The sequence below is a fragment of the Mustelus asterias genome, chromosome 1 (genome assembly GCF_964213995.1).
Source record: "Mustelus asterias chromosome 1, sMusAst1.hap1.1, whole genome shotgun sequence".
In the NCBI taxonomy this organism is placed as follows: Eukaryota; Metazoa; Chordata; class Chondrichthyes; order Carcharhiniformes; family Triakidae; genus Mustelus; species Mustelus asterias.
In genome coordinates this window covers 80,396,724-80,409,528 of record NC_135801.1, presented here as the reverse complement: position 1 = coordinate 80,409,528, position 12,805 = coordinate 80,396,724, and the positions used below count along the sequence as shown (strand labels likewise).

Below are 12,805 nucleotides of genomic sequence, written 5' to 3'. Positions count from 1 at the left end.
TCCAGATCCAACTCCAAAGTACTTGATTAAATTTGATGCTGAAGATGGCAAAAATGGAGTAGCATTCTATTCTCTTGATTCTGTTGAAAACAGAAAAGATATAAATCGCCGTGTGGCAACGCACAATGTATGACATGGTCAATCTGAAGAAGAAAAAGTTCACTCTAACTCTAATTTCTCCACAGAATGAGCCTACCCAGTTCCTAAAATAGTTCTTCTGACTATCTTATTTTTGTAGTTTTTGTTCTTAGTCCTCTTAGGCAGGGTGTCTGTTTATGTAAAATGCATTGATTCACTGTGTAGTATAACTGACCGTAAAAGAATTGTTCAATACTGAAATTAGCTGTTTCTGAATGGAAGCACACATTTATAAAATCATAGAATCATGACCTCCCACCTAATCCCATTGACCAGCACTTGGCCCATAACCTTGTGTTATTTGTATGCACTGTCTGAACATTTCCACCATTTACAGGGGCTAAGCATGACATCTATGCTCAGTTAAGGGGAGAGATTGGAGAAACTGTGATTATTCTTGTTGGAGCAGAGAAAGTTGAGGGGAGATTTAATAGAGGTATTCAAAATCATGAGAAATTTAATGGAGCAAATAGGACGAAACTGTTTCCTCTGACAAATAGGTCAATAGTTCCATCCCACCATCAGACTCACCATGGACTACTCTCCGGAATCGGTTGCATTCTTGGACACACGCATCTCCATCAAGGACGGTCATCTCAGCATTTCACTGTACCGTAAGCCCACGGATAACCTCACAATGCTCCGCTTCTCCAGCTTCCACCCTAAACACGTTAAAGAAGCCATCCCCTATGGACAAGCCCTCCTTATACACAGGATCTGCTCAGATGAGGAGGATCGCAACAAATACCTCCAGATGCTGAAAGATGCCCTCATACGAACAGGATATGGCGCTCGACTCATCGATCGACAGTTCCGACGCACCACAGCGAAATACCGCACCGACCTCCTCAGAAGACAAACACGGGACACGGCGGACAGAGTACCCTTCGTCATCCATCTTCTCTGGAGCCTTCAACATGTCATTGATGAAGACGAACATCTCGCCAAGGCCATCCCCACACTCCCACTTCTTGCCTTCAAACATCCGCACAACCTCAAACAGACCATTGTCCGCAGCATACTACCCAGCCTTCAGGAGAACAGTGACCACGACACCACACAACCTTGCCACAGCAAGCTCTGCAAGACGTGCCGGATCATCGACACGGGTGCCATCATCTCACGTGAGAACACCATCCACCAGGTACACGGTACATACACTTGCAACTCTGCCAACGTTGTCTACCTGATACGCTGCAGGAAAGGATGTCCCGAGGCATGGTACATTGGGGAAACCATGCAGACGCTACGACAACGGATGAATGAACACCGCTTGACAATCACCAGGCAAGAGTGTTCTCTTCCTGTTGGGGAACACTTCAGCGGTCACAGACATTCGGCCTCTGATTTTCAGGTAAGCGTTCTCCAAGGCGGCCTTCACGACACATGACAACGCAGAGTCGCTGAGCAGAGACTGATAGCCAAGTTCCGCACACATGAGAACGGCCTCCACCTGGATCTTGGGTCCATGTCACATTATCTGTAACCCCCATGACTTGCCTGGGCTTGCAAAATCTCACTAGCTGTCCTGTCTGGAGATAAGACACATCCCTTTAACCTGTGCTTAACGCTCTCTCCACTCACATTGTCTGCACTTTTAAGACTTGATTACCTATAAAGACTTGCATTCCAACCATCATTTTGTAAATTGAGTTTGTGTCTTTATATGCCCTGTTTGTGAACAGAACTCCCACTTACCTGACGAAGGAGCAGTGCTCCGAAAGCTAGTGGATTTTGCTACCAAATAAACCTGTTGGACTTTAACCTGGTGTTGTGAGACTTCTTACTGTTAATAGGTCAATAACCAGAGATTTAAAATCCTTGACAAAAGCACTAAAGTAGAAGTTTTTTTTTACATTGAGTTATTAAGAACAGGATCACAATACCTGAGAGAGTGATGGAAACAAATTCCATATGAACTTTCAAAAGGTAATTGGACATGTACCAGAAGAGATCGAAATGTATGTGGTCATGGAGAAAAAAATAGGATGTGGGAAAAAATTGCACAGATCTTTGCAGAACCAGCATAGCCACAATGGGCCAAATAGTGGCCTCCTGTGCAGTAAATTTCTATAATATCAAACCTTCGATTTTCACTATAAATAGCAATGTTGTTACTTTCAGTGAACTGGAACATTTAAATTAGCTTAACTGCCACATATTTCTATCATCATAAATGCTGTTTATAATCTGAGCTACAAATAACAGACAGATTATATTTTCCATTGTGAGCCTATGTATACAAGTGATTTTCCTTTTGCTTTCAGGATACAGATGGGAGCGACAGTTGGTGTTCCGAAGCAAGTTAACTATGCATACTGCGTTTGATCGAAAAGACAATTGTCACCCTGCAGAAATCACTGCATTAGGCATTTCAAAGTGAGTATTGTTAGTAAATCAAATCCATTTAAAGCAGGTTTTTGTTTGGCCACTGCTCCAGATCGTATAATGAGCAGTATTGGTTCCTTCTGATCCCAGTCAACAAAAGCCAAAATTAAAGGTTAAACCTTTAACCTGGAACTGCAGATCTTTTGTCAATCTCTGCCAATAGTGGCTCTTGATGGATGAAGAACTTGTATTGTGGCAAGATAGACGACATGAGCAGAAACTTTAAGAAATGGTGACAGATCAATCCGCATCTCAAAGGGAAAGATAACTTAATATTTCAGGTTTAAGTATCAGAACTAATAGGGTCAGACTTTTCAAAGGGCTGAAAAGAACAGCCTCTCATACCATAGAAATATTGTATATTTACTGATTTGACCAGCTGCTGATTTTTATTTTAAGTTTTCCAGCGTTTACATTTTTCCTTTGTGAGTGGTATCTGTATTTTCCCCTTCAGTGGAAGGATTTTCATTGTAACACAATCTCCATATTGGCTGGTTCTTTAGTTGTAGTTCATTCCATTATTTTCTGGGTCTGATGGAAAACTGGTCTCACTCACGCAAAGCTCCTTCATGGTTCAGATAATATTAAGTAGGGAACTAGAAACACTGAAGTTGTTCATCTATTATTTGAATGTCTTTATTTAGGTACAGATCAAATTGCTAATGAAATGATTTCTTCTCAATGTTCAGGCAAGCAAGGTGTTAGGTATTTTGAACATTAGCAGATAAGATATGAACCGTAATCTCTGGGTGTCTGATGATCTACTTAGAATCATAGAATGGTTGCAGCACAGGAGGAAGCCATTCAACCCATCGTCTGTGTCGGCTCTCTGCAAGACCAAATCAGCTAATCCCATCTCCTAGCCCTTTGTTCTGCAAATCAATATCCAATTCCCTTTTGGTAAATCTGTCTCCTCCACAGGCAGTGCATTTGAAATCCTCACCACTTGTTACATAAAAACAATTTTTCTCATGTTGCTGCTGGTTCATTTGCCATTCACCTTAAATCTGTGCGTAGCGGGACCTCTTTGGTGAGATTTTGGTGGTGCTCGACCCTCGTGCTAATTGGAGCACTTTCTCTCTATCTATGTCTAGATCCCTCATGATTTTGTATAGTTCTATCAACTCTCCTCTCAACCTTCTCTTCTATAAGGAGAACAGCCCCATTCGCTCCAAAATTTTCACGCAACTGAAGCCCCTCAACCCTGGAACTATTCTCGTAACTTTTTCTGCATCCTCTCTAAAGCCTTGACACAATGCTCCAGTTGATGCCTAATTAACCTTTTATATAGTTTATTGTAACTTGCTTGCTGTTGTACTCTATGGGCAGAATTCTGCCGAATCAGAACTAGGTGCCCATTCCAGTGGGAAAGCAGGAGAATTTCATGCTGGTGCTGGCAACGTCTGCAGGATTCGCCCACCTGCTGAATGCAAATATATACCTTCCAGGAAACCCACCGGGCAGACCAACTGTTCAGAGGGCACCCCGATCTCTGTGCTCAGAGACCGGTTTCCTCCTCCCCAAGAACGGAAATGATATCCCCCACCCTTCAACTGGCTAAAGGAGCACCACCAAACCCTCACCAAAGAGGTCTCCACTACCCCCCAAAAAAACAGATCAGCAACCCTGACCTCCCCACACAACATAAGCATGAGGGTGACCCGACACCCCATTCAGCCCCCCTTCCCCACTCAGACCACACATTCAGCCCCCCTCCCCACTCAGACCCCAACAGGCCTTGTGCCTCGGCAGTGCCAAATGAGCACTGCCGCTTCACACCATGGTACTGACACCCTGGCCTGGCATTTTAGACCCCGAGCGTAGTCAAGGAGGTAGGTCCAGTGGGCATTTGCTCCTTTGCCGCTGTCAGGCTGCAGAGTGAGGATCCTCGGTTTGGGTGACCTGGGCTCGGAACAACGGCTTGACCTCGCCACTCTCCCTCGGGCTGGGGGTCCCGTAGCTGGGCTGCCCCTTCTAGCCCTGGCAGACCTGAAGATCACCTCTGGCATGATGATTTCGGGCAACTCGTTTCATTCCTGTCTCTCAGCTGTAAATATTTGAAGTGGCCAGGGCACTTTAATTCCATACCCACTGGACAGCTGGCAGGCTATTAAATCAAAGCACCACACCATTCTGCAGTAGGGATTTCCCTTTCTCCCTGTCAGAAGCTGCAGGTGTGAGGACGTCCCTTTGAAGTTCTCTGAAAGAGAGGAAATGTCGATTTCATTGGGGAGGCTGGGGTTCCCCTCAGTTGTTCACTCCGCCCCAATGCATCCACATAGCTTTTATTTGAATTCTCTAAACCTCCCTAGAGAGCTGAAACCTTCAAAATCCTCTCTATTGTATTGAAAACCTTTGGTCTCTTTCAATTCCTTGGCATAACATTTTGAAGTAGGCTTTCATTCACAGCTTTATGGATTTCTATTCAGGCTCCAGTCCTCTGTGTTTATTGATCTTTCCCTTCAACTTGAATGCATCTCTTGTACCCTCATTGTTCCTAACCTCAATGTTTACAAACCTGTTGGCCTGATTGACAGCTGTGTTTTTTGCCCAATTCCCCAGGCCATTGTAATTCCTGCCAGGAGGTAGTGGAGCTGAAGAATCCCCCCCCCCCCGCCCCCGGCCGTGCATGCGTGGCCCCAGGTCTCTGTTCCTGCTCTGCCTTTAGAGTTGTACCTTTATTTCATACTGCCACTTCTCATTCTTCCTACCAAAATGAGTCTTTTCACGCTTATCTGCCTTGTATTTAATCTGCCTAGTCTGTCTCTGTTCTCATGAAGTCTATCACTATTGTCCACAGTTCACAGGTTTTGTGTCATCCTTTACATTTTAGAATTGTGCCTTGTATACCCAAAGCTAGGTCATAAAAGTAGTGACCTTAACACTGAGCTCTGGGCAACTCCATTATACACTTCCTTCCAGTGCAAAAAAAATCACTATTCTCTGTTTGCTGTCACTCAACCAGATTTGTATCTATGCTGCCACTGTCTCTCATATATCTTGGCTTCTAATATATGTCTCAGCTTCTACTTTGCTGGCAAGCCTATTTTACAGCATTTTATCAAAAGCCTTTTTGGAAGTCAGTGTACACCACATCAACCACATGTCCTGTCTCTGTCACCAACCAAGTTGGGTAAGCACATTTTACTTCCAATAGAAAGAAGCATGGATCTTGGGCTTGGTATAATGAATGCAGTGTTTTGCATTCGTTCCTCGTGTAATGAATGATCACCTGACAAAACTGATGGAGAGATCCATGACCTTACCCTACAGTGCTTTCAGATTAATAAAAATTGGAAGAAATATTTAACAAAAACTTCAATTCTCAGGATGATTATGAACATGCAAACAAATGCATACAAATACTTGTGTGTCCACTCTGTCAAGATGCATGATTTCTGTATTATATATTTATGTTATTTACACAGAGAAAATGTTTTTAAAATTAGCTTCAGTCAAGATCCATGCTTCTTTCTATTGGATTACGGTGTCATGTTCAGTACCCAGAGCCCTGATTGCTTGGATTCCCTTTCTGAGGCTGCACATGGCTAATGTTTTTTTACACTCAAGAAATGGTCTTTGTGATATCTACTACACATCTTTTCTTATCTTCAGAAAATGATGGCAGCCATTCTGCAGTGATTATTTTTCCAATTGGCCACTTTGAGACAACTACATATTGATGGATTGGAGTTACTTGTCCACACCAGGAGTAGGTGTGGCAGGCTCTGTTCCCTGTTAAGTTCCTCCAATAATCCAGCAGCTTTCAATCATGTTTCTCCTAGACCAGCCTACAAATGGCCAGATTTATTAAAGGTGATTTCACAATTCCGTTTTGAACTCACCATTTCACCTTGCAAATCCAAAACCACCATGATAATGTTACCTTTATTACCAACGTATTGCCATGAAGGCTGAGGTTAGCTCAATACCTGAAGTTTAACAGTAACTTTCTTCCATAAAATCATTGGATTTCAATGGAAAATTGGAAGTACTGATTTTGTTCGGGTGGTGAGATCTCAGTTCTCAAAAATCCAATCCCTCTTTGCCATTATAGGTAGTTCATATTGGTAATTGTTTCTATTGCTGACAGGTTAGTTTGCCCTGTGTTTATTTATTTCACAGGATTCGCTGAGTTACCCCAATACATTTGGCCTGTCACTCTAATGATCAAATCAAGTGAAATTTTACAGATCCATCTTCTGATTGGCCAAAAGAAAACCACTTCATTACCAACCAGAGACATGTGGCCCAAATCACTCAAAATTGACCATATATATCAGTGGAAGCAGGAAACTAAAGTCAAGGGGAGATGTAATTAGAATAAATAAAAATAATTGGAAGGAAAATCGGGGAAAAAGAGATTTTGAAACAATTTGTATTTATTTAAATTAAATGATTTTGTAAAAAAGTTGTGCTTAGTATTATTCTTAATTGTCTCTTGTGCCTTGCAGTGGCAGTTGGGACAAGGAGGGATGGGTAAAATGATCAGATAAAGAATTCCCTCAAATTTTGCAACTTTCAGTTCATTTTCATATTACTTGCAATTCTAATCTACAGTTGCATAAAAACTTAACTTAATAGATTGAAATGGCCATTGAAATTATGCTTCATCTATGTTACAGGTTTACAATACACTTTTTATAAGTTGGAATCTTAAATGGACCAATAACTCAGTTAATGCAGTCATGTTGGTCCTCCTATTTTGTTTCCTTTCTTGCAGGGATCACAGTAAAATTTTGATAGGTGATGAACGAGGGCGGGTGTTTAGCTGGTCAGTGAGTGATCAGCCAGGGAGGGCTGCTGCTGACCACTGGATTAAAGATGACGGAGGTGACTGCTGTTTAGGATGTTCAGTGCGCTTCTCCTTGACTGAGAGACGGCATCACTGCAGAAATTGTGGGCAGCTCTTCTGTCAAAAGTAAGAAATAATAAGTTTTGCATGAATTTGGGATAATCTGTTTGATGTGTTTTCCATAATGAGCTATATACTGTATTTTAAATCCGATGGTGAAGTACAGTTGCAGTTGAACTTTAATATGTCAGCATTAACATCTCGACGTTAGATCTTGATTTAAATGGCTGTGTGGCATTGAATAATAGAAAACTGAAGGCTTCTGATGATTCTGTGAGATAGCAACATAAAGCACAAAATTTCTGAGCTAAATTCACATTAACGGGTGTAATAGCAAAGACATAAAATATCCTGGGCTATTGAATATATCTGCACAGTTTCTTAATATGGGTAGTGAGGTTTTTCTCTGCACTGCACCTGGTGGGAGAAGTGCAAAGGAAAATGGGGTGGGAACTTATCGGATTAAAACTTTGTCCCCATTGCATCATGCCCACAGCTCCTCCTGTGTATCCAGTAGGTGATACTAAGTCTGTGGTTGAAGTTGATGTAGACCCACTGTTATTTTACTGAGGCAGAAAGGACCGTTTCTGGTTTCCCAACTCACCTTTCCACCATTGGACATCCCAATATCAAAACATGTTGCCAAGATTGGTGCAGGTCACAGGGTCGTAGCACGTTCTGGGGGCAGCCCAATGACTGAAGGCAAACTGTCAGAATGCATCTTCAAGGTAATTTGCCCTCTCCGTGCTTCCCAGAGTAGTCTTTTGGCCTGCACCACAACCAGGCCAGTAGGCTTGTATTGATACCAAAAGAGAAAATGCTGGAAAATCTCAGCAGCCTCTGTAAGGAGAGAAAAGAGCTGATGTTTCGAGTCCAGATGACTCTCTGACAAAGCTTCCACCATGATGTATAAAATTCCCTCCTTCCTACTTCTGTGTTCTCTCCTAACTAGACAAAACTTGGAGTTTTCTGATAAACTTCTTGCCTGGAATGTTGCGTTCTCGCATTATTTGATCCCATTTTGTCTTCCTGGGGAAAATTTGAAATGTAATGAAAGGCAAAAAAAAGAATTAGACCATCTAAGATTGTTAATTGTTAAAGATCCTTAGCTGTTCCTCTGCATGAAGAGGTGTTCATTTAGTGTCTAAGTTGAACTGTGTCCAAAATATATGAAAAACTAGCTTTCACTGGTAATCTAATATTGGTTGCAGTTAGTAAAAGAGATCATTGACAGGTAGTTCTTGTCTTTTGTCAAGAACATCATGCTTGATTTTCAGGTCCCCATTTTGTGAAGTAGCCCAATATCAATTCAAATTCATCTTTTGCTCTGCGTACCCCAAAAAAGATCTTTGGATGTTTGTAACAAAGTTTGGGACAATTTTACAAAAAAACACTGGTTGCAGTAGTTACAAATTGTACTTTATTTTATATTACAGGTGCAGTCGATTTCAGTCTGAGATCAGACGCTTGAAAATGTCCTCACCAGTCCGTGTTTGTCAGAATTGTTATTACAACCTGCAGCAGGAGAAAGGGGCTGAGGAGAGCTCCAGGAACTAGCAGGTCATTGATTTATCAGTGGCCAGTCAAGCAGAACCATTATTACTCCCAGCTATTTCAAATGATTTTATGCAAAAGGAAGTCTTGTGGGGAGAAAAAGAGTTTACATAAATTTCTTTGTACTGTGTTGAAACACTGTAATATACTGAATAGAAAGGGATCACTTGCCTTGCAGTTAATGTGCTCATATCTCTATCTAACTCATAGATGGTTTGAATGTTCTGGAATGTGCTGAGAGTATGATTTTGGTAGTTCTGGACTTAAACCATCCTTCAAACATCTTGATAATGTTGCCCATATACATGGAACTAGTGGCGTGTAAGATTTTAGATGTAAATCTGCCACCTTCGCAAAAATCCTATTTGTTTATAGTGTAAATAGTTGTAATGGCCTTTTTAACAAGAGGAACTTCTGAATTGCCTGTTACAAGATGTCCTACTATAACCACTAATTGTGTGATTTAAAAAATCAATAGTTGTGTCCAGCATCACTCAGTAACTATTTTAGGAGTTAATGAAAATGTGCAAACGCTAATCATTATAAATTGCATTAATATCTTGCATTGTGTTTTTCCATTTTAATTATTGTTTGATGCAAACAATAATGGATTTGTGAATTTATTTGTTTACTCCATTATGTAAGTTCACAGTATCGAAGAAAAAGGGGCATGCAGCAGTTTCAAACCAGTCATTGTACCCATCTCTTTTCAGAATAACAGCTTCCTTGGTGTTCATGCTTTCTTGAAAATACTAAAATTTATCTGGGGATATTCACGTGCTGTAACATTGGCATCTGTGTTCTAACAAACCTTTATTTAACCCTATCCTGTTTAGGAGCAATAGGACACTTGAAATGCAAGTGGTACTTGCAGCATTGCACTACCACGATGCAAGACTTTGTTTTTGCATGTGAGCTTTGAGGTGTGTGGGAAGTAGGGTGGGGCAGCGGCTGGGAGCAGAGGGGAAGTAAGAAAGTAAATCTGGTAACTTCCTTACCATTAAATTCTGTTCCACAAGCTCAGTACACTGCAATTAGGGTAAAGTGAAAACTGAAATAAATTAAAAGTCATGCTATTGTAATTTGAGTAGTTGCATTTCTACCTTATCCAGGCTGTTTACAAAATGTCGATGTATTCTAGACCAGCAAGTATAAAAGCAGTATTTTCTCTGTACACCAATATCTGGCATATTAATCATAATACAGTCAAGCAGCATCATTTAAAACAATGTTATTTTCGAATGTATCCAGTGGTGGTAAAGCAAGGAGATATGTTAAGCTGCAGTTGTTGAATGAACCCTGAGATAGAATCTTCACAGCAGAGTGTAAAACACATCCTTTTAATTTCTTAGATCTTTCTCAACTTATTAAAATTACAGCACCATGTGTCAGCAGCGATTCAGTGATCTTGTTTGTCCAGCTGGCCTTTAACAGCAAATTTATTTCAAAATATGGTTTCCACATGCTCTGTAGATCAAATTGTTGATAAATGTTGTGTTGTTCCAGTTAGTTTAGTGTTTACGGACTCTGACAGCTGGTGTGCTGCTCAGGTAGTAATTTCTGAAAAAAACACGACAGGTAAAAAGGAAAATACTACAGTCAGTTCCATTCACAGAGCACATTTATAATGAACCTCAGTATTTTATATTAGCTGTCAAAAATGTTGCTGTTAAATAACAGCCAATGTCTGTAAGCACATTGACTGGGGCAATGAAACAACTACTGGTAGTTGTTAATGTGTTAAATATAGTGAGGGTCTCTGGGAATCAGACTAAATTGTAGGTTCATTGGCTGTTAAAGGCCACTTGCCCTATTGCAGTGGTACTGTGGGCAGTAAACGTTTCTTTTCACGTTAAATGCTGCTACCAATGCAAGGATCACCTCTTAGGAGGGTAACTGATCATCTTGTTTATTTAAAATGAAATTTTTTGTGTTAAAATTGTGATGGGCATATCAACATGTACAATATCATAATCTGTAGAAAGCACTTAGAGCAGTCCATGTTGTAGCAAATATACTCTTGGTGCGTAACTAACATATTCATCTTCCCTTTTCCCTACTTGTAAAACACATTATTCATGTGTACTTATCTGTATAATGTATTGTGCAATTTGTACTGTCATGCTTACAATAGTAGAACCTGCTGCTAAAGGGCAACACTTGTCTACATCGATACTAAAAGTTACAAAAAATGATTTTGCACCTTGCTATTGTGTATAAAACTGGTAGAAATCATTTTATCATATACATTTTCTCAATCATTTTAAAGACAGCATTTCTTTACAGTAAATGAACTGTATAATATTTATGCAATTATACTGTTTTTGAAGTATTTTTAATTTCAGCAAGTTTTGTTACTTGTTGCATGATTAACACAGCTGACTTTTTGTGTCAGTAAAATGTATATTGTTTTCCACTTTTTTTGTTGTGTTTAATATATTAATCAATTACTTGCACCCCTCCCTCCCCAGATGACCATTATCTGTATAGTAATGAATCTGAAATGAAGAAAACTGGCTGAACTGGAGTGGGATTTTTGTACTATATATGAGAACTGAAATCCTTGTTTTGGTGGTTCCTGTGCTAGACTGATGCATTATATTAGTGTGTAAACTGTGGTATCTGAATGTTCATTGTATATTTGTCTTTAATGCAAAAGAGCTACAGTCACACAAATGCATATGTAACTAATGCAATAGAGACAAGTTCTGGTACTAAACTTTTTCATTTAAATAAATACCTGCTATTTACCACCAAATGTTGTTTACTACTTTAAGATCACATTAGCAAATGTTAGTAATTCATTAATTAGTAGTTTGTTATTTTTACTTTCATGAATGTGAGATGCATTCTAGAAACAGTTTTATCTGTGGTATAACTTACTAAAATTCTAATATTTTTGTCTGGTCTTTACACATTCTGCTTGAGATATAATAGCAGAGTACAGTGCTATATCTTTAAGGTGAAGCATGTTAATAGAAGCATATGTAACATGTTCTATTTGTGTTTCTTTTAATTGTGCATTAAGAAAAAAGAATGTCCAAGAATACACAATATGCAAACCTTGCAAGAATCTTGTAACAAATACAGACAAATCTGAGGTCATCAAAACAAACATTGCCTATAACTGTCGAGGAATTTCAGTTACTAGACATTTATCAGTAGAGTGTTCTGAATACTCATGATATGACTTCAGATGTGAAACTGCACGAAGCAGCTCAAGATTGGATTACTGTTTTAAATTAATCAAGGGCCCACCTGGTGTAATAATAATGAATATTGAATTGTGAAGTATTACCGGGTTAGATTACCCATAGATATTTTGCGTGCTTTGTCAATAAATGAGTTTTTTTTCTTGGGTGGGGTTCTGGTATGTTTTTTACACGTTCTTTCTTTGTTGCTAATTTCCTGCAATTATCTTTTATCTACCATGACCTGAATTTGTAACTTGTCTGAAATTTTCATTTAGATCCATTCTTAAAAACCATTCATCTGTTACCTTCAACAGTCTGTTACAAAACTGAAAATGAATCAGATTAAATACTTTGTAAATGTTGCAATTTTAGTGTTTTGATGTCCAGCCCCTCCCTGTGATGCTGTAATATGCATTTCTATTGAGATGGAACATTGTGGTCAGATTGAGAACAGGTAAGTCCCCAAAGAAAATGAATATTGGTCAAAAGATTATGTTCAAAGATATTCATCCTTTTGCTGTGAAGATGCTAATCATCTGTGATTGGGGGAGTGAAATCATAAACATAAATTCATGTTAGAAATGCCAGAAACAATGCAATTCCTTCCTTTCCACATGGGAAAATAAATCGCTTTAAGGTGCCATGCTTTTAACAGTGCCCTTTATGTCAACTTCAA

General features: G+C 39.6%; 1 protein-coding gene across 6 annotated transcripts in view; it reads left to right on the top strand.

The window, feature by feature from the left end:
• The window catches only part of wdfy3 (WD repeat and FYVE domain containing 3), a 363,659-nt gene extending 351,172 nt beyond the window's left edge, over positions 1–12,487 (top strand). For 5 of the 6 annotated variants that reach the window (XM_078213959.1, XM_078213927.1, XM_078213950.1 and 2 more), the window contains 3 exons: positions 2,406–2,517; positions 7,250–7,447; positions 8,818–12,487. In XM_078213959.1, coding sequence (XP_078070085.1) covers positions 2,406–2,517; positions 7,250–7,447; positions 8,818–8,938 — 431 coding nt within the window. In that variant the 3' untranslated portion in view covers positions 8,939–12,487. The remainder of the gene's footprint in view (positions 1–2,405; positions 2,518–7,249; positions 7,448–8,817) is intronic. The other variant, XR_013498143.1, reaches the window with a different exon arrangement.
• The last annotated feature ends 318 nt before the right edge of the window (positions 12,488–12,805 follow it).